This window comes from Diadema antillarum, unplaced genomic scaffold, assembly GCF_040938485.1.
Source record: "Diadema antillarum isolate AM-2024a unplaced genomic scaffold, OU_Dant_1.0 scf00000185, whole genome shotgun sequence".
NCBI lineage: Eukaryota > Metazoa > Echinodermata > Echinoidea > Diadematoida > Diadematidae > Diadema > Diadema antillarum.
The window spans coordinates 605,929-631,677 of NW_027271074.1; the positions used below are offsets into that span (position 1 = coordinate 605,929).

A 25,749-nucleotide genomic window follows, 5' to 3' on the forward strand; every position below is an offset into this window, starting at 1 on the left:
ATTTTGCTACGACACAAATTTCCCATTGACAACTACCCGAGTACACTCGGGACTCGTCCTCATCGGGTTAGAGGCGACTCCAGTGTTATGCCCAAAACATCTCCAAACAAGGTGACAAGCTATTCACCACAAACTTGTGGGCATTTTGCCCAGGCCATAGTGGCAACTTTTCAGTTTCAAAGACATCCTTGTGAGGTCTCCACATTGTCATTGGTTTATTGTAATTTGCCATGAGGTCTCTGCAAAGTTGCAGAGGAGACATTTCCCCAGTCATGCATGAATTAGTCTCGGCAACGTGGCCACAACTGATGGAGACATCATGGAGATGTCTTTCAGACTAATATTGGAGACTAGAAAAAGTCTCCAAAGAGAATGAACATGTTTAATTTTTCCATGACTCCCTGGAGACCAATCTAGTCTCTATGAGACATCACGGAGACGTCTCCACAACCAGTGGAGACTCAAGTCACCATCAGGTGGCCATCTAGCCTCCAGGCCAATGAAATACCCATTCTAACAAGATGATATTGACATGCTTTCCATGTTTACAATAGCATGAAGAATTCATCTTGCTATGATATTAGTGTGTCTTGCCAGGCCACAAAAAGACAAAAAAATGTCTTCCACCTACCAAACTATTCAATGTCGTAAGAGTCTATGGCCATATGAGCTTACACCATAACCCTATCTTTTTGAAAATTAAATTTTAATTAAGGGGTGGGGTCCACAGGCAATCTCATATTATTGAGTTTAGGGTACATACTGAATTTTGCATGAAATGTATAACTGAAATTTGATGGCTTGTTCAATGCATAAATTTACTCCAGAGTATTGTACGATTCATATGTTTTACCTGAGTATTAACATCTACATGTCTTTTAATGAATTGCTGTTATATTGTATCTGTTTCTTATCATGCCTCTTACTATCTTCTCGCTAAGTTTAAAAAAAAAAAAGGTATTCAGAGATAATGTTCACTTGATGGCACAATAATGAAACAAAGAAACGTTTAGAAAAGAAATATTAAAGCAGGAGAGCAATATGGTGGCGGAAAGAGGGGGGGGGGGTCAAATACTAAACTCTTCAAACACACTCATTACAAAGGAAACTCCGGTTTGAGAGGAGCATGTAAAACAGCTTTGTAGAAGTATAAGGTTATTTCACCTGTTCCACAGGAAGGAAAGCTGATCCTGGTTGGAAGTTCATTCAAATACCACAAGCACGTTACAAATTCCCACAATAATTAATGATATGAATAAGATAAACACTGATCATGCCAAAGAGAGAGACAGAGAGAGACAGACAGAAGAAAGGGGTAGGATAGAAACTAAAAAGTGCAAGTACTTGATCGCTCACCTCTGCTACAAATCTTGATTGCTGTTGGCACTGAAAGAAGGCGTCAGTTCTACATGTTTGGAATGTCTCGGTAATCTGTAGGACGTACAAAAAAAGAAAGCGAGCGCATGTCATTCATTTTTCTCACATATCCTCCAAAACATCCGCATATTTTCCAAGGACAAGCTTAACATCGGCAAAGGGAGGGGAGAGGTATAGCTAGTAATAGATACTTTAATGACTTTAGGTAGGTTTTCACAAGAATAGTGGGTGTGGTTTTGTTAATTCCCAGCTTAAACCTAATGGGAAATCATCAGTGAGAACGAAGCTGCTGTACATTATGGCAAACAAAAGTGATGGCTGAATAAAACATGCATCAGATCAAACACAAAGATAAAAGAACTCAGAACTTTGAAAAGAAAACCACTTGTGGGCATGTACCATCACATGACAGATAAAAATTTGAAAAGAATAAAATAATGTGTACCTTTATAGATGACAGACAGAAATATGAACATAACAGAAACAAAGAAGAAATTCATAAAATTCCACACAACTGAATATCTTATTTTTTTAATCTGTTATGCCATAATCAAAGAACAAGTACATGTACTGTAAATATCTTTTAACTTTAAGATGAATGAATAATCAATATTAAAAGGTACAACAATCCTCAATACTTCTACTGTTCAAACTATCAGTTGCCTTGCTTAAAGAACTTGAAAATTCAAGTATTCTTATCACAGATTGTTTTATGAGTTTGCTTGCAAATAGCAGTCTGTGCAGATGTACAATGTAGTAGTATGAACTAGTATTAGTCGTTGCTATTGAATTTGCTGTAGTGGGAAGTACTATATTCACATTTATGATCAAGATGTAGTTAGTTTCATGGTGCATGTATTGTTTCTTGTTTCCATGATATCATCTTTAGTATTCAGCAGACTTTCATTTAAACAAGCACTGACATAACAGACGCTCATTACATAGCAATATTTGTGACTACACTTATCAAAATACCTTTAACTCCTTTTAATGAGACTGTCATATTTTGTGTAACAACAGTCCACTGTACTAAAATATTTGTGATCTTGCAGGGTAATGACACATCATGTTTCCATCTATGGTTATTGCCATATTTTGCAAATACATGTATACTTGTACATCAGTACAGTTTGTACGTACTTCTATATTATTATCCCCTATGAAATCAATAACACAAAATTCAAATTGTGCTCTATTTTCGAATCAACATGTTTGATAAAAAGCAGGATATTTGTTAATTTTTTCTAATGATAGACAACCTTTCTGTAAAAGGAGGAGTGGACAGGTGGAGATATCAATGCAATCCCCTTCAAAAGTTTCTAAATACTTTGTTGGGTGATTCTTTTATTCTACGTAATTTATATACTTTTTTTCAAAGTAAGTTTGGAAGAAAAAGGCATATATCCACTTCATATTGTATAAAGGGAAAAAAAATCAATACTTTACAGCTTGGGATAAACTTGACATTGCAATGAAAATGACTTATTAAATACTAACATGAAAGTTTGAGCTTAACACATTGATTATAATTATACTTCAAAACATTTTTTTTAAATTCAGTGACTTTTGAGAACAAAGCTGGTTAAAGAAAAACAAAAGTATTTTATGCTTAACCCTTGATTATATTACGATTCCATGAATGAATGATAAAAATCAATATTTGTGCTTTCAGTGAAAATCCTTTAGTACCTACAGGAATATATCCAAGAAGTGTGGTTTCATGATAAAATTTCTGAAAAAAAAAAGTTCATTTTTGTCTGTGATTTCAGTTATATACTACTGCAAAACAGCCTGGACTTACCCATCAACAAGATGACCCAGACACACATTTGATTTAATATGGCATCCTCACTGATTGATTATGCATGACTAACAACTACCGGTACTTCCATACGGCCTGTAATAAATGGCTTACAATTTGTGGATTTTCCGGATCATTATGATTGATGACCATCAACTTCTCACGGCCTCCGACCAGAAAGCTTCTATCTTCTCTCTTCAGAATGCGGAAGCCCATGGTCTTGGGGCTGGAGTAGATCTCTCGAACGCGCGCCACTGTGGGAAAAACAAAGAGAGGGATGGAGAAAACAAAACCAAAATGAGGCACACTGCCAAGTGATTGGATAGTAGCTTCACAACTTTCCATTTTCACAGAGCCCTCTCGATCAGCCATTACGTGCGTAACAGTGGCCAAGTGGTCGAGTGGTCAAGAGCACTTGCCTCAACAGTTTGCAATATGGCATACTGAAATATTGTGTATACTAGTATATAAATCATGCGTACAGTATGTACATACGTACATGTATATTGTGAGATATGAGAAAGAAAGGAGAAATCGGTGCGTAGCTTTGACATCATTATTCCTCTTACTGTTCCTCCTTTTTAGGAAAAGCACAAGAGTTGAAAAATTGGTCTCCGCCGGGACTCGAACCCGGGTCTTTGGCATGGAATGCCAACGCCTTAAACCGCTCGGCCACGGAGACGTCATAGCGGTTCAGACAGACCCAAGCTCGAATACCCGACGGACCAACCTTTCAACTCTTTATGCGCATGTTCCTTTTTGGGGCAAAGAGTTATGAATAATGACCAGCCGCGTGCCTCAGCTGGATCTTCTAATGAGATTCATGTACCGGTGAATTGGGATAATGTTTTGCGAGAAAGAAGTCACCGCTACAACAGCTTTTTGGCCTCTCCTGAATTAATTTTGCATATTGTGAGATATGAGAAAGAAAGGAGAAATCGGTGCGAAGCTTTGACATCATTATTCCTTTCTGTTCCTCCTTTTTAGGAAAAGCGCAAGAATTGAAAAACTGGTCTCCGCCGGGACTCGAACCCGGGTCTTTGGCATGGAACGCCAACGCTTTAAACCGCTCGGCCATATATATATATATATATATATATATATATATATATATATATATATATATATATATATATATATATAAAGTCACAACAGAGGAATGCAGGGAATGCATTAATAGCCAATCTTGATTTAATGAATAATCCGAATTTTCGAGGAACCTTCCTCTTCTTCAGGGATGACAGTGCGAATATTCACAATGATTATTAAGAGTGAGGTGTTACTACTCTGCTAGCGCGCCCAATAAGTGTAACCAAAACAAAAAAATAATAGATAATAACAACAAACGCATGTTGTTGTTGTTATTATCTATTTTTTTTTTTGGTTACACTTATTGCGCGCGCTAGCAGGGTAGTAACACCTCACTCTTAATAATCATTGTGAATATTCGCACTGTCATCCCTGAAGAAGAGGAAGGTTCCTCGAAAATTCAGATTATTCATTAAATCAAGATTGGCTATTAATGCATTCCCTTCATTCCTCTGTTGTGACTTTATTATTGCTATTTCTAGTACTGCCAATACGCGGAACAACTACAATATATATATATATATATATGTATAAAATAGATATATATACATAGTGTGTGTGTATGTGTGATTGTTACTACATACTTGCTGTACTCACCATACATGTATGCCATACGTGTACATTTTGCTGTACACTTTGATTGTACATGTACATATTTTATTTTTGCAAAGTTTGCAGGTGGGCCGGCATTCACGACATAAAACAACTTTACTTTAGCAACACTACTGCATGTTTACACCATGTTCTGGGTAGTCAAGGCAATCCCGTTTCAGGCCACCATGGACAAACGGGATGAAAAAAAAAGGAGAATATCTCACCTACTCATGGCGCACTACAATGTATGTTTCAAGCAACGTGGCTGCTGTGGTCACCATGGTGTAAACGTAGTATAAGATTTCTCTGGGAAGTGGAAATACTTTTATAATGTGTTGATTGAAGCCAGGCTTGCATGGTGCTTGTGAAGTACATGAGGAAGAGATGTTTGCGGTAACACCATGGATAATGTTTATTTCCCATTTTGTCACTGTGGATCTCAATCGCAAATTCAACCATTCCCAAGATTGTACTTTCAAGTTTTGATTCACAAAAACACATGGTGTGTGTGTATATCTCCATACAGTTTGATACCTAGCTTTCACTCAATACAGGGAAATTGTTGAAATTTCTTCAAAACTGTTTCTATACATAAATGTTCAGCATTACAAAGTGTGTTCACACATAGACAAACAGGGTAGTGTAAATCTTCTTGTCATCTACAAATCATCTTAGACCCGGACACCTTGTCCTGCCAATCAAACATGTACAAAATGTACACTAACTCTCTACCTAAACATACTCTGTACCTGAGCAAAAGTAGCGTACATGTATACACAATGGCAGAGGTGAATACAAGGTCAAGCTACAATTTTGTAGGCTCCCCAATCTCCTAAACTGAGCTTTAGAGGTAAAACTAATCGCCTTACATACACACACCCAAAATTGAGCAAACTTGACTGGAATTAGAAAACACATCTTGACCATGCTCCTAGGCAATTGCACAACTACAAATGTAGGTCGATAAAATAAGAAGGGGGAGGGGGGTTGACATGAAACACAAGTCAAGTTGGCATCATGTTCAAATGCCCCCCCCCCCCCTTCTCCCCTAACCTGTTGAAATAAAACAAGAAAAAAAAAAACAACAACAAATGACATGTTCCATATTTATTAAAAAGGACATGTTTACACATCATATATTAAAGGACAAGTCCACCTTCACAGACATGTAGATTGAGAGAATGCAGCAATAGTAGTAGAGCACATCAGTGAAAGTTTGAGGAAAATTAGACAATCCGTTGAAAAGTTACGAATATTTTAAGTATCTGCGCAGTCACTGCTGGAAGAGAAGACTACTACAGTGTATGATGTCACATGCGTACAACTATTACCAAGGAAAATAAAAAGAGAATTTCTCAAAACTACTTTCGGAATAAAGTGCTCATTTCTTCGACATGCTACTGACGTATGTTAAGGGTAATATTATTCTCCCTGCCTTCTGAAAGAGAGAAGTCGAGTGTTCCTTTATTATGCGAGAAAAATGGAAATATGTTGAATTTTCTTTATTCTTTCTTTATATCGTTGTACTCATGTCACATCACAAGCTATAGTAGTCTTTTCATCCAGCCATGACTGAGCAGAAACTTCAAAAATTCATAACTTTTGAACGGATTGTCCGATTTTGCTCAAACTCTCACTGGTGTGTTCTACTAATATTGCTGCATTGACTCAACCCACATGTCTATGAAGGTGAACTTGTCCTTTAAGTTCTTTGTTAGTCTGGAAAGATTCCTCAGCTGTATACAGAACAGACAGCATTCAAGTAATAAATGATACACTTTAGAGGAAACCAAAACCTAAAGAGAATTTATATGGATTGAGTGAAAGCAGCAACATTAGTACCTACAAGTACATGTAGTAGAACACATCAGTGAAAGTTTGAGGAAAATCGGACAATCGATGCAAAAGTTTTGGATCTTTTATTTTCTGCACAGTCAATGCTGGATATTAAAGAAGACTACTAAAGTGTAGGATGTATGGAAAATATGAAGAGAATTCCCCAAAATTTCATTTTGGGGAAAAAGTACACATTCCCTCAACTCGCTAAGTACTGATAAAAGTTAAGGGTACCGTGTAATTCTCAATAAAGCATAACTGTAGATGGTTTAGTCTAAAAACATTTTTATTATAACTATTGTTCACATTTTGTAAATTTAACAATTATTAATTATAAGGACGGTACTGATTCAAATTTGTAAATTGGTTGTTTCTATCCCTAGCTCACATTTTAGAACTACATTTGTATTTTGAAGCACTGAAGCTGGGTTTTTGTTTAATCTGCAAATTGTAAATTATGCCTTTAAGAAAGGGCAGACACATGGCAATGTAGAAATAAAATGATGATGTAGGCAAAACCATGAGAGAGCAATAAAAACATGAACTTTCCTCTTCTCTGTACTGGATGCAATGAGGAAAAAAAAAAGTGATGACATTTGAACATAAGTTCCATGAAAATGTTACTTCAAATCTACACCACACAATCAAATCCATACATTGTATTCTACGGCACCTGTTTACATGAAAGGTCTTGGATATGAGTCGTGATAAAATTTTGTTGGACATTCATGTTGTAAAAAGCCTTGGAATCATAATGATACACTGGTATGGCAACTGTTGAATATCATTACCGTTATACCTTTCGAAGAATCACTTCACATCTGATACCCTGGTATTTGCGATGTCTTTACAATGCCAAGATACTAGCACTTTGTATACATAGTTTTTTTGTTTTCGTTTATTGTAATTCTAGTAGCCATCCTCAGACACAAAACAGATGAGTGCACATACGCTGCACACATCAAAAATAACACTTGACACCTTACCAGCATTTCCAATAAGAAGTGACAAGAGGACTTGTATCAAGTTCTCCTTGTTTTTCCCTATTTCCTTCTCCACCTCCCCTAACCCCCCCCCCCCCTAATATTGATCTTTCTTTCACTCACTCTCTCCCAGTCTGTCATACAGTATTAAAGTTTATAGTACATGTACAACAGCTTTCGAACCGCCATGAATGTATGAACAGCATTATTACACAAATTCACTACCTGGATTTTGAAACATCAGCAGGTAATAGCTGGTGGTAACTATTTTGTCAGTGGTAATGGTACATCTGTACCTTGCATGTACATAGTGTATGTACATGTACAGCTGTAGTGCATGACATCAAGACTGCAATGCCTTGATCAGAGACTACCAGAAGTATCACTTTGACACCCTCTAAATATTGAAGTAAAAAAACAAAACAAAAACACACACAGCACACACACAAACAATACCTTTACTTTTAGACCTGAGCCACAATGTGGTGGGATTATCTGTCTTCTCACAACAACTTCAATTTGACTACCAGTATCTTTCAAATTGGTATGGATGAATATGGCATAAAACAAAAGAAACTGAGCATACATACAATATAAGTACATAGCATAGCATGGTTTATGATAAAGTTCAGTTCATCCTGGGAAAGAAAAATCGCAGGTACAGGGTGTCATAGCCTGGAATCTAGATTTGTGGTGAATTTGGTCAGTTATGGTTCAGATGTAGCAATGTGACAGTAACACAGTCTTCACAACCTCTGTAGTTTCTTACATGACAAAATGCATTACAAATTGTTTGTAACAGTACACAACATTGAAAAGACAAATGCCACAGATCAGGGTTTTTTGTTTAAAGGAGACGGCTAGTAACTGATCAGTGGGATTGCTGGGGGATGATTGTTCCAATCTTTGTGGGATTCATTTGAGAGTACATTATACATACAATTGTCGTGTGAAAATAATTTGCTTCAGAACGGTCTCATATTCAAGTAATGTGCAGTTTTATAATAATGTCCTGTCACTGTACAGGCACGCTAACCTGGAAACATTAAACTGCACATTACTTGAATATGAGACCGTTCTGAAGCAAAGAATTTTCAAACAACAATAGATATAATGTACTCTCAAATGAATCCCACAAAGATTGGAACAATCATCCCCCAGCATTCCCACTGATTCCCACTGATCAGTTACTACACTGTAGCCATCGCCTTTAAAGATGAATAAAAGACTTTAGACGTGGCCTAGTGGAACAGCACAATACAATCATGCAGTCATGAATATTCTGTCAAAGAGGTTTGAAGAAAAGAAAATTAGTATAAATTTGATATCAGAACTCTGTTGTAATTGTTGTTTTTTCCTTGTTTAGTGACTTTAGAATTCTCATGGTATTGTGCCACTGGCCTGACATTAATGGTCTGCATTCTGATGTATAATGATACCTTTACAAAAGGGATGGTATAGTATTGGTGGAGATGAGGATTGAGATTTTAACTTTTTGCGAGATACCAAAAAACCCCTTATAAAATAGTACAGAGCATACCATTCTAAGAGGAATGCAAAGTTTATGTAAAGTCCCGATGTGTTGGCTCAGTGAGTAGAGCGGCTGCCCTCACAATCGGGAGTTCGTGGGTTCAAACCCCGGCCACGTCATACCAAAAGACGTTAAAAGATGGGAGTTGCTGCTACCTTGTTTGCCGTTCAACAGTTAAAAAGGTTAGAGCAACGTCGATCTGGCGCTGCTCAGTGGCTGCCGGGCCCACAATCAATTGGGCAAAATGAATTTCCATTCTTGGACAATAAAATTTGGAGTTTATATCCAAAACAATTATTGTTATTATTATTATTATTATTATTTGATAAAATTTGGTTTGGGAATGGCTGAGACATCCAAAAACAAAGTAAAACAAAGTGATCATAATAAAAGGTGGGTCCCACCTTTTATTTGAATTGCTCTTTTCAAAACCAATTTTCATCAAATAATCATTAAATTCCTCTTGGAATTACATGCTCTTTCATATTTCATATATAAGAGGTTTCCCATTATCTGACCCAAAAATATTAGAAACCTGAAGTTAGGTCTCAACCAAAACTATAAGGTCCCTTTAAAAATGTGTTTTTTACCACGGTACATGGTCACTGCAACAGTTACAAGGAGAAATGGTGCCCATCTCACTGTGAATAATATTGCTTCATTAAATAACTATAAAGTATTATTCACTTACAATACTTTTGTCTCCAGCACCTCTGTCCATCAAGCAGAGCACTCATTCAAGCAGGACCAGTATGGGAATAAGACACAATTCTTGTGCATCCTGCTGTGAATTAGGGACACCTATATGTAATTTCCTCTTTTCAACTTTGCTCAAAGAAGTAAGTCACTCAGTTCTTGAAACAACTTGTCAAATCCATTGTACATGTATCTACATGCACCCTTTGTTACCCTCTAGTGAAAGCACAGGGCTTCTCTTTTCCTGAACTTCTCTGCTAGAGCAGACGCTGTGTTCACACTTATCACCAAATCTAAAGGCAGTCTTTGGAAAGATCTTGTTCCTTTCTGGTTCAACGTTCACAGCTGTCTCTCTCTCTTTATACAAACCTACAGTATCTAAGGGAGGGTTACGTTCATGATTGACTGGTTAGCAAATTGAAATAGTGCAGCCAGGCTACTCTAGCACACACTAAGCATCCAGTACACAGTCAAAATATTCGCCTCCATATTGTGGATATGATGTCGATCGCAAGAGACATCACTTATTCCCTTAAATATAACTGTTGGTATAATGTCACAAAATTCAACAAGTTTGAGGGAGAAAGACGATGAGTGCTACAGAGCTACAATTGTACAATTACCAAGTCTCCCCGCATTCTGCGTGAGACTCACGCATTTATGGTCCGTCTCACAATCTCACACATGGCACCCATTTTTCTCACGCATTGGGCGAAGTCTGCAACTTGGATTTGGCCTAGATAATAATGAGCATAGCTCAAAGGATCAAAGTGATAGTTACAATTAAAGGTATATTTCCCATTTGTCTTTCAAAATACATGTAAGTAGAAAATAGTCACGTACAGGTTGTAAGTATGCCCCAGATCGCACCACTAAGAGCTAAAAATTGAAAAAGCTCCCCGCACCTGGAAATACACACAAGTACAACATTTCCTTCTCTGTACATAAATGAGCCTTGCTGGTATACAATGTTTACAATACATGACTGAAAGCATACAACAATCTAAAATAGGCAACAACTTTCACAACTCCTGATGAACTTCCTCATTCTAGAGAAAAATATGACACAATAACTAATATTTTACACGTCTGCAAATTACCAGACAGTTCTTTAATTTATGTACGCCTACAGTGTACCTGGTAATAGCAGACTGCAATGCTTGGTTTAAAAGTTTTCCCCTTGGCAGAGTATAGTCGTGCTTGGAATATTCCCTGCAGTAGAAGGTCATTGTCATATTAACAAATGACGAAGAGCAATTTATAGAGCAATTTATAGAGCATTGTTAAAAAATGCTAAAACCTGAATGTCTTACAATTTATGCATGTGTATGACTTGGAATAGCAGTGTGTAATAAAGTCAGGGAATGCAAATTGGGTCATGGGCACACAAAAAGTGCAGATACATTACTTAACTGCATCATGCATACATACATGTACAATGTACAGTACATGCAGCCGTGGACTTGATGGTTATGAGTTGTGAAAATTACCACCACTGGATATTCAAGTTGAAGGTCTCCAACAGCTGTATGTATTTGTCTTACTCTTGAAGTATTTTGACTATCAATAAAACCATATAATAAAATGGATTATGACCTTTGTTGAGAATATAGAATTATTCAATATTAGTACTATCTTCAGAAGCATTTCAAACTATTTGGATGGATAATTCTGAATGTTCTCCCTTGCTCCAATCATTGTCTATATGGGCCTACTGTTGACCTTCACGAGTTTTGGGTTTTATGGTCACATTGCTTTCCTCAGTTATCACTGGTTTGTGAATTGACGTGGCACCTTATATGGGGAAAGGAAACTACTAACAGTGCTCACACCTCCCTAATCTTGAGGGTTGGCATGAAATGTTCCGCAAACCGATGGTCTTTGTGAATGAATTGTCAGGCCATTACTCATAAATTCCTGCAAATAATAATAAAAAAGACAATCTGCACAGATATCTGTTTGCTAATTACCACAACCCAAGAACTGTCAAATGTGGCTGATCATGTGCATCCCCTTTTTTGTTCCAAAAACCCTGGGTGTCTCACCTCAATGCACCTTACAGCTGTTGGAGAAAGAAGCATGGCAGTTTCCCTTTCCAAGTGGAACAGTACCCCAGTTACCACAATGTCAACAATGAGAATTACATGTATATCCAAATGATATCGAAGTTTATAAGGGTTTACAGCAGTCTTTCAAATCTGCTTAGAACTTTGGGTGTTTTGGGGGGATTTTTATCGCCAATTGTCTTCAACTGTGCTAGTATTCTTTACACATTATCAACTTCACTTCATAATTTCATATCAAACCGTCAACTCATACCAAGAGATCAGATCGGGGAAATACCCTGGAAAGTAAGACCATAAAATGCTGAAATTGTTATTCTGAAAGGAAATCTACCACAATTGGATGAAATAATGCATTGGCTTTGTTTTCTCAAATGCACCTTGAAGTGATGAATTTCACCATTGGATGCTGCATCACTGCTGCTGTTGCATCGGAGATACAAATCAACACTATAAATTTCTGAGCAAATCAAACTATGCTTCAGTATGTGCCACTGAATTATCTTATACTGTGGTACATACCTTCCATCAAAACAGTGCCATATTCTGATGAATTTCACTGGAGGCATCAAATATATGAGCAAAAGAACTGTGAAAAAAATTTTTTCTGAATGTAAAAAACAGTAGCAAATTGCATAAAACATTCGGTCTTTTAATGGTGTAGTGCAATGCACCATGCACAATGGGAAAAAAAGAAAAGAAAGCATTTTAAAATAATTAAGTGAAAAATAATTGTATGATCTGGACAGCATTGTGAGTTGGTTCCATAACTGCAAAAGCTGTTATTTTTGCATACAGATATTTTTTTTTGCAAATGAGATCACAGATATTTTCACAAGATGCCTTAAAATTTCACAATTTGACACTGAGGCTAATGCCTGTCCGTTAGCAAGATTTTTACATGTTGTTACTGTATATTGATGGTCCCACAGTGATTCATAAAAATATCGGTTTTACATTCTACCACTCTCTTTCAAGACAAGTCAAACACACAGTTGCTGTATACTTCCAATGACAAATAAGCATGTCATGGTCTATAAAGCAAACACCTTGGCCCTATTGCAATTGGCAAAACAAAACAGATCAAAATAAACAAACACTACACTGTGCTAAGGTAACTTAATACAATAGGATGAACCACTGAAGCACTGTACTGTGCACTGTACGATGCTCCAAGCTCATCTGACTTTCGGTTCAGTACTCGGTCAAGTTTTCTTGTAAAAGAAGTTTCCTGCACAATTTGGCCCCAATAACCGAAAGGAAAAAATAAACAAACAAACAAACAAACAATCACAGCACTGAACCAACAAGTCAGCTGCATCCATTGGCCATCATCCCCCCCCCCCACACACACACACACCTTTGGTCCTCCTTTAGGACAAAAGACTGATGACTCAGAGTTATACACAATTCTCCTATTTATTTCATTCAACATGATTACAATATCTAATAGGATTGCCTCTGTCAAATCTATTCATGAATGAACAAACCAACTCCAATGAGCAATAACATCTTTAGGCAAATAAATGAAGAATCCCCAACATATGTACAATATGCTCAATCCTTGCTCAAAGCAAACACAAAAACAGTAAGAGAAATCACTGTGCTCACCTTCGGGAGTGATCTTAGCAACGATGGGCACCGTGGCATGGCTGCTGTACAATGTGCAGCAGAGCAGAGCAGACAGGAACAGGTGCTCCATTTTCATCAAAAATCGGCCTTGCCCGACTAAGGAACACAACAAATAGAAAGGGAGAAAAAGAAGAGTGAGACAAAGAAAAGAAAGAATGAAACATTATGATTTATATTCATATCAATGGAATTCTTTGTACATGGCATTATTTCTCTATAACCCACAACTACAGGTAGATGTTTTCTATTCTCTGGGACCTGAACTCAGATTCCACAATGAAAAAAAGTACTGGTAACAGAAATACACTGTAATTTATATTGAATAACAATAGTTGGTACAAGAACAGCAATAGTAGTAGAAGTGGAAGAGCGACAGAAATGATGACGTTGATGATAACAATAATGAAATTAAAAATGACAATTACATTGTAGATGACAATAATAATGAAGTTATAATTTTTTTATAACAACAGGAAAAATAATGCTACTACTTCTAGTACAAAGAGTAGTGTACCACTGATATAATCTAATACTACCATTACTTCTACTTCTAATGATAACAATAGGATGATGACGATATTGATCATCAAATAACAGAAACAACATGACTTTGAATATTCATGGCCTACTGTACAGTTTGCCCATCATAAGTTAGTTACAAGTAGCCCCTATGTATCGGGTCTCTTGATACCATTAATACCAAATCTCACTACAATTGTACGTGTACTTTTGCTGTGCAATGGGATATTTGATCCCACATTCAATACATACAAAGGGCTTCAAAGTTCTAATCAACAGTTATTGACTCAGCATACAGTATGTGTAGACTACCAGGAAGATCTATAGATACTAGAAGAAATCATGTTGATATCAAGAAAAGCACAGCAAAACAGAGAGCCTTGGTTGGCATTGCAATAATTTAGGCAGAAGTGTAAAGTATTTAATGGGTAAACATTCACAAAATGCAGAGACACTGGATTCATTCTCCTTCACTAAATTGCATATTATGTTAGCTGCATTCATCTAATGTCTTTTAATGTTACAATGAAGAAAACATCTACAAATCTTGAAAGACAGCATCCTGGTAAATATGACAGTATCTTGGAGTTCTACTTCCAGTATTGTCGATCCATACATAGATCAATCAAGAGCACAACATTTTTAATGCACAATAACATATCCGGTTTTAAGAACCATTCATAATGCAATGGAAATGATATGTCCAATAATATTAAGTCAAATGCACTCGTATAGTCTTAAACTAAGCACATTCCTTTCATTTGCATTTTTCTGAATCAAAACTACAGCAACATGTCAGCATTTATTAAGTCAAATGTAGCACATTTATCAATGAACAACCACACTAGTACTGTCACTAGACAACAGCGTTTGACAATGTTGAGATTACCATGTTGGTGCAGTTTAATTTATCATGTTCAGTACAAGTCATGCATTGTGTACATATTGTATTCTCATGAACAGAACTTAATGTTTTACATGTGTAGTCTTGTAGTGCAAATAACATGACATACATACTGTAACTGTGCGTGAATGTCTCAAGCAAAGTAGCGAGTATGTACGTGCCTGTACATTGTACAATGTATCCCACTACCTACTACTAGGCCCTCGCTCCATTATCAGATTATGACCCTATAATAATAATAAAATAGATGAACAAATTCAGTTCCATTTTGACAGATAGAACACAACTCATAAGAATTTACACTTTGTGGATCGTACACAGCATAGACATATTCGACATGACAAGCTATGATTTGTGTACTATAATCCGACTAGGGGTCTACATATATACGTTTGTACATGACAACTTTGACTGTCACTCAAACATCAGTTCAAGTGAGTTGTCATTTACTCATTATCATGTTGCAATGATCTCATTTCTGTTCTACTTACTCGATATGCTCTGTAACTTCATCAAACCTTGCCTGAAATGTCTTAGCAGGGTAGTGACAGGAATGAGTACTTCTACACAACAGGATTTCAAACTAGCTAGAATAATGAGTACTGAATGTAAACGACGGTCAGCATTCGAGAGCGGTATAGAGAAGGGCATTCACTTTGAAAACACAGAAGTGAATGGCTGGGACTGAAGCCGATTGAATATGAAAACCGTGTGATACTAGTTGTGGAGTTGCTCGTTTGGTACAAATTATGACAAGTCATCAGTAGACACTATCACTCGTTCTCATATAATACAACTTCCACAGACTGTTTGTTTAAAATAAAATCTCGTAGTTTGAGTAATTACCAGCGCGACGGACGTGTGACGTCTTCTGATTTCCGGGCTACTGACAGGGCAGGATACCGCAGGATACAGTCTACAGAACGCAGTCAGTGTGGGTGGACTCTTTATTGACAGTATTATACAGGCAATCTATCAACCTCACCAATTCATTTCCTGGCACATATGCATGGATGTAGATGATGTACAATTACAATCCGTATGTTACCGTTCATCAACATCATGCGGTCCCTTCTTACCAGTGGACAAAACTTGTGAGTGGGTCAGTTGAGCGGTCAACCGTGTGTCAATAAAAGCAAATAAAGTGGGCCATGGGAGAAACAGATGTTATGTAATGTATCTACCATAATCCATGCATGGAGCTGTATTCATCATCCATGCGAGCACCGTCCATTTTGCGCTGGGTGATAAACAAAAAATAAAAAAATAATAATTGAGTACTAGTATATGGCCTTTGTTGTGATGCACGAACTGTCGCTAGGTGGGGTTTTTTGTGTGTTTTTTTAATGTTTTGTTTTATACATTTAGGGGGCCTATCCATCTTCTCGGCAAAAAGGCATGATATATACAACGGTTGTACGTGTAACATAATTTGTCTTATTCAGTCTACGTGCTGCCGCAACTTCGACTGTCGCATACAAAGATGTAGGTGGGTCTATATTTTCATGCAAATGTTCACATAATAACATAGTCAAAGAGAAAACAATAACTACGCTAAATGTATGTAAAACCAACAAAACTGACACCGATACTGAAAAAAAAAATGAATAGAAGTGAAGTGAGAAAAAATGCAAACACTACAAAATGGAAAATGGGAGACAAGAGAGAAAGGAAGAGAGCAAAGAGTGATATTAATGCTTTATAATATTTGCAAGACAGACAAATGTCGTGACTACAAAATGTAATTTCTGCGGACTCTCTCTACAAGGAATATTGATATATTCTCGTAGAAACAAAAGGCCTATTATTAAAGCATTCAAATCTGTATTTATCACTGTTTATAGGCTGACGCCATTTCGACGCAACAAAGTATATCACCTGTCACATATATAATTTCGTTATAACCAGGGTCAACTGTATAAAAAAAAATGAAAAGATTACCGCATTTGGGACTTTTTAGAAGGTATATGATTTGTGTATCGTGATCACGGGATGATGAGTTTGTTGCAATAGAAAAACCCTGTGTTACTAGTAAAGTTTTTTATAGGTCTAGCGAGTCGGCGGAGAGCGTCAAGATTTTCTTTTTCTTGCACAAAATCAAGGAGCCATTCAATCCCTGTTTTGCCAACGTTTGAGGGTTTTTGTCTATGCAAAGCATGCAGTAATTATTCTCATTTGTATTCCCATTTGATTCCATAACTAAGATACCATACTTTCAGGTCAGAGCTTATAGAATATCATTGTCCTCTCTAAAAATTAGGTCCGTCTTGTAAAGCAGTTACATGTATCTCGTTGTAATCCCGATGTAAATTCGGTCCCATGACATTTACTCCTGCGACAATTACTCCCATAATCTGCACGCTAAGCCAAACATGAATTTTACCTACAAACATAACCCTAACCCTAACCCTAATCCTCACATCAAACTAAAGCTAAAATCCTATCACAACCATAACCCTAACCCTAAGACCTTGGAGAAAATAAGACCGAAGCAGTAATTGTCGCAGGAGAAAATGTTGTGTCACAGTAAATAAATTCATCGTTTCAGTTCGCAAAAAAAAAAAAAACAGAGCAAAGCAAAACAAAACAAAAAAACCTGACCAACTGACATGCTCGACAGCGTCTCGCATAGTTTCTCTTCCTGCGGGAAGTCCAGATTTGAATGCAAATCATTCCACGGCCGTGCTCTTTAATGGCATTATTCTTCCCCTTTAACTACCTGATATCCACAGCAATTGGACTGTTATATAAATCATATTTAACTTTTTCTTAACTATACATCATACATTAACCTCTGCGTTGAGCTAATTCCGCAGGTGACATATTCTCTTGTATCATATAATCTATTCAATGACTTAAATGACTCAATTTCATTTATCTGATTATGTTTATCTTAATATTCTATTTATTTCATATTGCAGAGTTGGCCTGTTTAGTTTTGTGAAACACTGAGCTTTCCAAAGGCGCCCTGCAGTAATAGCAAACATCATTTCAACATAAAGATACAAAATACAGTTATAGGTGCGAAAACATCGAGAGTGAATTGATAATAAGTACAATGCATACGTAAATACATACATGTTATTGTGTATAGCACTATTACAAATCAATTGAATCGCTGTATAAGGATTTGCAACGGTTTTCCTTTTTAATTCATAAAGGGATATATACAATATTATGTTTGAACATTTACAGGGAATGCAATAAACAAATTTGCTTCGGCATAATTATGATGCAAAAGAATTTCTTTTAAAGGAAATTCTTTTGCATTATATTCTGTCCTTGGGCGGGGAAGTTGAAGGGACAAAGAATAACGTGTTCTATATAGTGTACAGTTCGTTTACAGTGATTCTTAATAAATCGGTATTAGCAGGGGCGGATCCAGGAATTCCGTAAAGAGGGGGCGCGTTTACAAAATTGAAGGGGGGGGGCGCACGCACCCCTCCCCCCATTTTTTCTTTTTATTTCTTTTGTTTCAACAAAAAATAAAGGGGGGGGGGGGGCGTGCGCCGGTTGCGGTCTTCCCTGGATCCGCCCCTGATTAGATTATTTGTTATTTTAAAAACAAGAACACAATATTGGTACTTATACGTTGCTCAACTGATTGCCATTGCCACCAGACAGAATCATTCATGATTCTGGGTTGGGTAGCAATATTTGTATTTCACTCAAGCTCTAATATAGGCTTACAGAATAGTTCACTTGGAGTATTATCAATATATATATATATATATATATATATATATATATATATATATATATATATTTATATATCTTTATGCTAGCATCGTGTTGTGTGGGTTTTTTTTTTAGTTTAAAGTGGATTTCATTTGTATGTTTTTCCTCAATTCATGGTAGTTTTCTTAACTCAGAGTGACTATTATACCGTACTTTTAAAAATTGCAGATGAGCAAATTATTTCACCCGCAATACAAATTACGACTATAAGAGAAAATGCAGACACAGTCATATAACTTTACTCTTTCGAAGGGAGGTCTTAACACCTTTTACTGCACTATTTCACATCAATATGATGAGAAAATTGAGTGAGGGTTCTGTGATGTTAACACTCGCAAACTTTCCCACTATCAAGTGCTCTTCAGCTGTCGTTGTCAATTAATATAATTACAAGGCAGTATTTGCCAACGTTAGATGAAGATCTTTTGTATTTCAATCTCTTTATTTGACTTATGCTTCCTTCTTTGCGGACCCTTCTCCATGTGTCTTCTGTTATGGATAAAATTGATGTTTTTTGCATAATATCTACCAAAACTATAGAAATGATATCAAGAATGTAAGTACAGCATATTTTGGATTTAAAAAAAAACCATACGATTCCTTGCAAAATGAGTGCTACATGTGAAATAACTGAGCCTTGCAAATAGATGATAAAGTCACAGGTAATTATGAAAAATAATCCTCGAAATTATAGCATAACTTTATGTAGACGCCGAAGGAAACAACATGTCCAGTAACGCCATGTGACTATTAATGTCAAATAAACTTAACAAAAATGTTGTATATAGGGCCTACAATGAAACTACAATGCCACAGACAGTGACTAAACTCATGTTCTATAAGTACTGCGATGAATGCACTGTTACGGTACAGAAGCAATCATCTGCAAACTGTTTCAACATCAAATTGCATTTCATTTGTCAAATGGCGGCTATCGTCAGTACGACATGTTGTCAACTTGAATTTTCTGTCATCGTCTTACTATGGTCCCTATGTTTCCCCCACGATTATTGTCTTTCACCGCTTGAAAATTCCTGTTCTTGGTAGATGGCAAAAGCGTTACATGTAGGCCTATAAGGAGCTATCAATCTTTAATTTCCCCACTTTTGTTTGGAAAACCACCAATTAGTATGATAGCTCTCATGAAGGCTGTTATAATCTATTATGATTCCTGCTCTGGGCATAATTTGCTGAATTACTGCAGTTTATGACAGGACAGCCATGAGTCTGATTAATCCGCCTGTATCACCAAAGCTACTAAGTCATTATTGAGTAAAAGAGATAGCACAAGGAAATTTTTAGCATTCAACCAGTGAAGACATTTTGGATGACAGTTAATTGTGTCCCAAAATCGGCTGACAAGCGAAAAAAAAGGCTTAACATTTTCTGGTGCCACTTCCGGGGATAAAGGTCCTGTTTCCCTTTGGGAGCAGTGATTAAAAAAAAATGTTTAAGATATCACATTTTATACATATGTGTAGATCAGTTGTATCACAAAACATCCTACTAGGGCCTATATAAAAATTGTGCAATAAATCCTAAAATATAAAGAGATATCACTGCTATTCTTAATAAACCATAACTGCAGACGGTTTAGTCTGGAAACACTTTTATTATAACTATTGTGCACATTTTGTACTAAACATCGATTACATTGATTCCAATTTTTACATTGGTTGTTTCTATCCCTAACTCACGTTTTAGAACTATTTTGAAGCACTAATGCTGGGTTTTCGTTTCATCTACAAATGGTAGATTATGCCTTTAATCGGCTAACAAGCAGGAAAAAGAAGGTCTTTGCACCTTTAGATGGCATAACCCCCCCCCCCCCCCCCGGTTGCACCGGCCCTGTGATGAACACACGAAGTGCTGTATATTCGAAAAACAAAGCTACACCTGTACATCGTATGCATATAATAGACACTATTCGTATGTAAAGCTATATCATTCGCATTGTTATGCTTATTATTCATTGTATTTTTTAATATCTTTTATCATTTAGGACTACTTTTCAAAAACTATTATAAGTATACTTACTTATCTGACAAGGACCAGCCTCACAAAAGCCCTTAGGCTATTACTTGTTGATTCCTTCACTTTTGAAATATTCATGTATATCTTACATAATGTATAAGCTGCAAATTTTGTAATATCATTTGTACTTTTTTTTCTTTACTCACCATGTGGAAATAAAAGAATTGATTCGACTTGAATTGACTTGAATTGAATATGTTTTTCTTATAATACTGAGTAGTATAGGCCTATACATGTTTCAATCTGAAGGACATTATTCATCAACTTTATGTTTACACAATATCGTTTTATAATTTGTGAATTTCAACAGCTACGCGATGCCAAGCAAGCACCAGGCTGACGGTGTGTCTCGTAATATCTCAAATCTACATGTACTAATAACAAACATGAAAATGGTACCTCATTCCATGTCTACAGAAAGTTGGCAGCCTCACTAGGCCATTTTATATTCTCAGGAATAAAAATGATTTTACGATAAAGCAACAAAACAGGTTGTACTGCCAAGTGATGTTCTGGAAAAAAAACCCCGCAGTACTTTCCAGCCCTTTCCTCCTCCCCAGCAAGGGGTCATTCCTTATGGAACAAACACAGTGTTACCACAGTGTGTTCACATAGTTGACTGTGTGTAAACAATGTGTTAACCATGTGGTCACAGTGTTGTCACAGTGTGGTATTTGAGATCACACAATGTACCGCATAATTGGCATACCGAACACAGAGTGACACACATATACCACAGTGTGGTGTAGTATTACGACAGTGTGTTCATATAGTTGACTATGTGTAACAATGTGCTAACCATGTGGTCACAGCGTTGTCACGGTGTGGGATTTGAAATCACATAGTGTACCACATTATTGGCGTACTGAACACAGTGGCACACATATACCATAGTGTGATATGTATGGAACTATGTGTTAACCCTGTGTTCATAATGCTACCACAGTCTGGTATTTCAGTTTAAGTGGTTTACCACATAATCCCCACGTAGATGACATACTGAACACACTGTGAATCATGTTTGACACAGTGTGGTATATTTTGAACTATGTGTAAACCCTGTGTTGATAATGTTGTCACACTGTGGGATTTCAGATCATTCATTTACCACATAATCCACACAGACTTGGTATACTGGACACTGTGACTTGTGCTTACCACAGTGCGGTGGATATTGAATTATGTGTAAACCCTGTCCTCGGTGTTGTCACTTTGTGGGTTTCAGATCATTCACCTACATCATCTCCACATACTTGGCATACTGAACACACAGTGTGGTATATATTGAAATATGTGTACTCCTGTGTCCATAATGTTGTTACACAGTGGGATTTCAGATCATTTATTTAACACAATAATATCCACATACTGGATGTTTGGGAAAAAACACTAAATTATGATTTTGAATAACTAAAAACTAATGAAATTAACTTTCCTCAAATTTACACAGTAGGCAGCCGCTGAATAACGCACAATTTTGTTGGGTACTGTTTCAAAATATTGCAGGAAACAGCATACAATAAAATTGTATGCCTACTGTGTAAATTTGTGGAAAGTTATATTTTCATGGGTTTTCAGTTATTCACAATCAAAATCGCAAACTATTTTTTTTAAAACAACGAGCACTTTGACACACAATGACTCATGTTTACCACATTGTGGTGTATATTGAACTTTGCTATAGTATTGTCAGTATGGGATTTCAGATCTTGTACTACCACATGGCATGTTAATCCTTATAAAACCAGGCTATTTCTGGTTTTGTTGGGGGGGGGGGAGAGCATTTTACCAGTGTGGTCAAAGGATTCAAGTATTGTAGTTTATTAATAAATGTACATGTATGTATCAAATTAAAAGAATATACTCATCATTACATGTACTCCCCAGAGATTTCTATCAAGTTTGTAAAGCCACTTAACTGGTCTGATTATCCAGTAAAGTAATAAACCAATAACTTATTGCTGGACAATATACAACACAATTTAAGTACACGGTAGTTGCAAATGTTATATACTTATTTATTTTTCTAATTTCAGTTGATACCTTTCAAATTTCAAATACTGGGACGGAACAACAGATTCATTTAATGTGAAAATCTAGTCAGTAACCGTGCCTTCATGCATTACAAATATTGATACACCTGATGACTATGTGGTGACTACCACATTGTACTGTGGTGGAATATGTGGTGACTGCCACAGTGTGGTAGACTATACCATAGTGTGGTGGACTATGTGGTGACTACCACAGTGTGGTAGACTATGTGGTGAATACCATAGTGTGGTCGTGTAGTGAATACCATAATATAGTGTGGTGGATTATGTGGTGACTACCACAGTGTAATGGACTATGTGGTTATAACCCTGTGGTCACAGTGTGTAAGACTGTGGTTTGATTCACAGTGTATTTGATATGTGTTTTGACCATGTGGTAACGCTATGTTGCACAGTGTGGTGACGCTGTGTTTCACACTGTGGTAAATACACAGTGTTACCACACGTCCCTTAACACATGTGTTCGACACTGTGTTCCACATTGTGTTCCACACTGTGTTCGACACTGTGTACCACACTGTGTTGCACACTGTGTTACATAGTGTGGTAAAACTGTGTTCTTTCCATAAGGGATTGTCCCGGGCAACAACCTCCTGTCTCTAGAAAAAAAAAATTAAGAAACTGATTGTCTGCAGGCATATATATTAGTATAACAGCGTAGCAACTTGCACACTGCTGTGCAGATACATGCACGCATCATTTAGTTTTCCATTTTTCTTCTTTAACACAAAAACCTGATGTTATTCAAGAGGCATACAAAACGTTACCTATATACAAATATGTTACTGTGTATACTCCAATAGCTTTGATACATTGATTTGTGGTCAAAAACATTAGTTTCATTATAGCCTTTTCACTCCGGACTTAGATCAAAACATGACTTGTTCACAGAGTTTATGAAGAGTGGAGTCTATGGAGAAGGATCCATTTGCAGAGTGTACTGAGAGAGTAATTAAGCCAAAATGTGTTGCATGTTTGAGAGGCATTACAGATACAACAATATATACAAAAAATATCTAAAACAACATGAAAGTAGCGAAAGTATACAATTCCCCCTGCAAGGACGACTATGAATAGGAGCGTGTTTGCAAAAAGAATAGGATGAAAAGTGACCTGGCTAGTTTGATTATGCCCAAAAAAAAAAAATAGGAAAGAAAGAAGGGACATTCAGATTTGTTGGGTTTGTGTAAAACAATGTATAGTCGTATAAAGCAGTGTAAAGCACAACCAAAGGGTACAAATTACATTAGGTAAAAGAGTGGATGCATTCATCGAGGCAACGCTGTATAACAATATGCCCCCCCCCCCCCTAAAAAAAAAAAAGTTGCAATCGGATTTCCGCATTGATAACTTTCAATATGACTAAACTGTGTGAATGCTATTTCAGGGTTTAAAACATAACATGTTACCTATATTTTGCAGAAAACCCGTTCAATTTGGTTAAGTGTTCATAGTGAAATGTGGATCGTTGTAAAGCATGTCATGGTTCTCTTTCTTCCAAGTTTAGATGCTGTTGGAATTGCATATATGGGTAAGACTTTGGAGGAAAGGGATTCCTGACATGCTCTACAAAAATCCTCATTTCTCTTTGACCACTGAAGCAAGTCAGATGGGGTTTTCTGTAAGATGTGCGTAATAAGTTATAGTTTTATACTCTGAAATTACATTTGGCTTGATTCACAATTTGAAGGTTATCGTTGGGGAGGGTCCCGTTGAGAGACGCACAGAATGTTTGTAGATACGCTGCAGAAAGTAATGCTAGTTGAGAAGACGACAGTGCATTGAGATGCACATTATTTAAATGTGTAAGAAATTATATTAGCAGACATTGCGAATAAATTTTACATTCTAAAACACTTAATTCTGTGATATCTCTCAAAACACAAATGTTTCTTAGGTCAAATGGGAAAGATTTAAGCAAAGAAACATCTATATTTATGGAAATTTTGATTGAAGTTAATTATTTGACATTTTCTCTTAGAAAATTTTTCAGATTTATTTTTTAAAAAGGAAAAAATAAACCTAAAAAAAGATCAAACACAAGCAAAATTTGATACTATTTTTCGGTATGTGTTTCCATGAAGGAAATGAAAACAAACACACACAAAAAAAATCTACTAGAGCTCCCCATTTTTTTTTGTCCCCCCCCCCCCCCCTCCTCCCCCTCTGGATCCGCCACTGAGCAGGACCTCATTTAATTTTGAAATGTACATGTAAAACATGACATTAAGGAAAACGAATTTCAAAATTTATGGAACACAAAATTTGTATATCGATGAAAATGTTAAAGGAGATTACACTTTTTAACCACGCAATATTCACTGAATAACTGGGCCTTTAAAAAATGAATATTATATGCAAATGTGCGTCACAGTTCATTTTATGTACAATGATACTGGATAAATGTAATCGGTCAAAAAGAGTAGTAATTTTGAACAGTGGTGACCAGATTTTTTAATTGCTGCATGCAACGTAATTTCCCGATAATTGCACCTCATTATATTTATAGCAACGAAGGCTAATGCATTCATAATGACCCATCATGCTGAATTTATGTTTCATTCTTGGAAGTCAGATACAGCTGAAACGAGATGGAATCTTACGTGTAGTTATTGACCAATCTCAAACGGAAGCAAGCTCGGTACACAGAATTCGTAGGGAATTTATCAGATCTCAAGGCAATATAAGCCTATCTAAAACGCCTGGTTTTGCAGCAGTATAGATGACGCACTTAATGAGAGGGAGGATGATGAGAACTGTCACGGTAGAAAAAGCAGAATTGATAAAACCTAGAAAGTGGAATGACAAAAAAAGACAAAAGAAAATTCACAGTGAGTGCTGCTATTACGGAAAGCAAATTGAATCCAAAGGAAGACCAAGGAAAATGCAAGGGCAGCG

General features: G+C 36.5%; 1 protein-coding gene across 3 annotated transcripts in view; it reads right to left on the minus strand.

Moving 5' to 3' along the window:
- LOC139723296 (semaphorin-1A-like) overlaps positions 1-15,954 on the minus strand; it is an 87,935-nt gene extending 71,981 nt beyond the window's left edge. For all 3 annotated transcript variants that reach the window (XM_071634556.1, XM_071634555.1, XM_071634554.1), the window contains exons 1-4: positions 15,872-15,954; positions 13,582-13,698; positions 3,293-3,432; positions 1,357-1,431 (exon numbers count right to left, since the gene is read on the minus strand). In XM_071634556.1, coding sequence (XP_071490657.1) covers positions 1,357-1,431; positions 3,293-3,432; positions 13,582-13,678 — 312 coding nt within the window. In that variant the 5' untranslated portion in view covers positions 13,679-13,698; positions 15,872-15,954. The remainder of the gene's footprint in view (positions 1-1,356; positions 1,432-3,292; positions 3,433-13,581; positions 13,699-15,871) is intronic.
- Between the last annotated feature and the right edge of the window lie 9,795 nt (positions 15,955-25,749).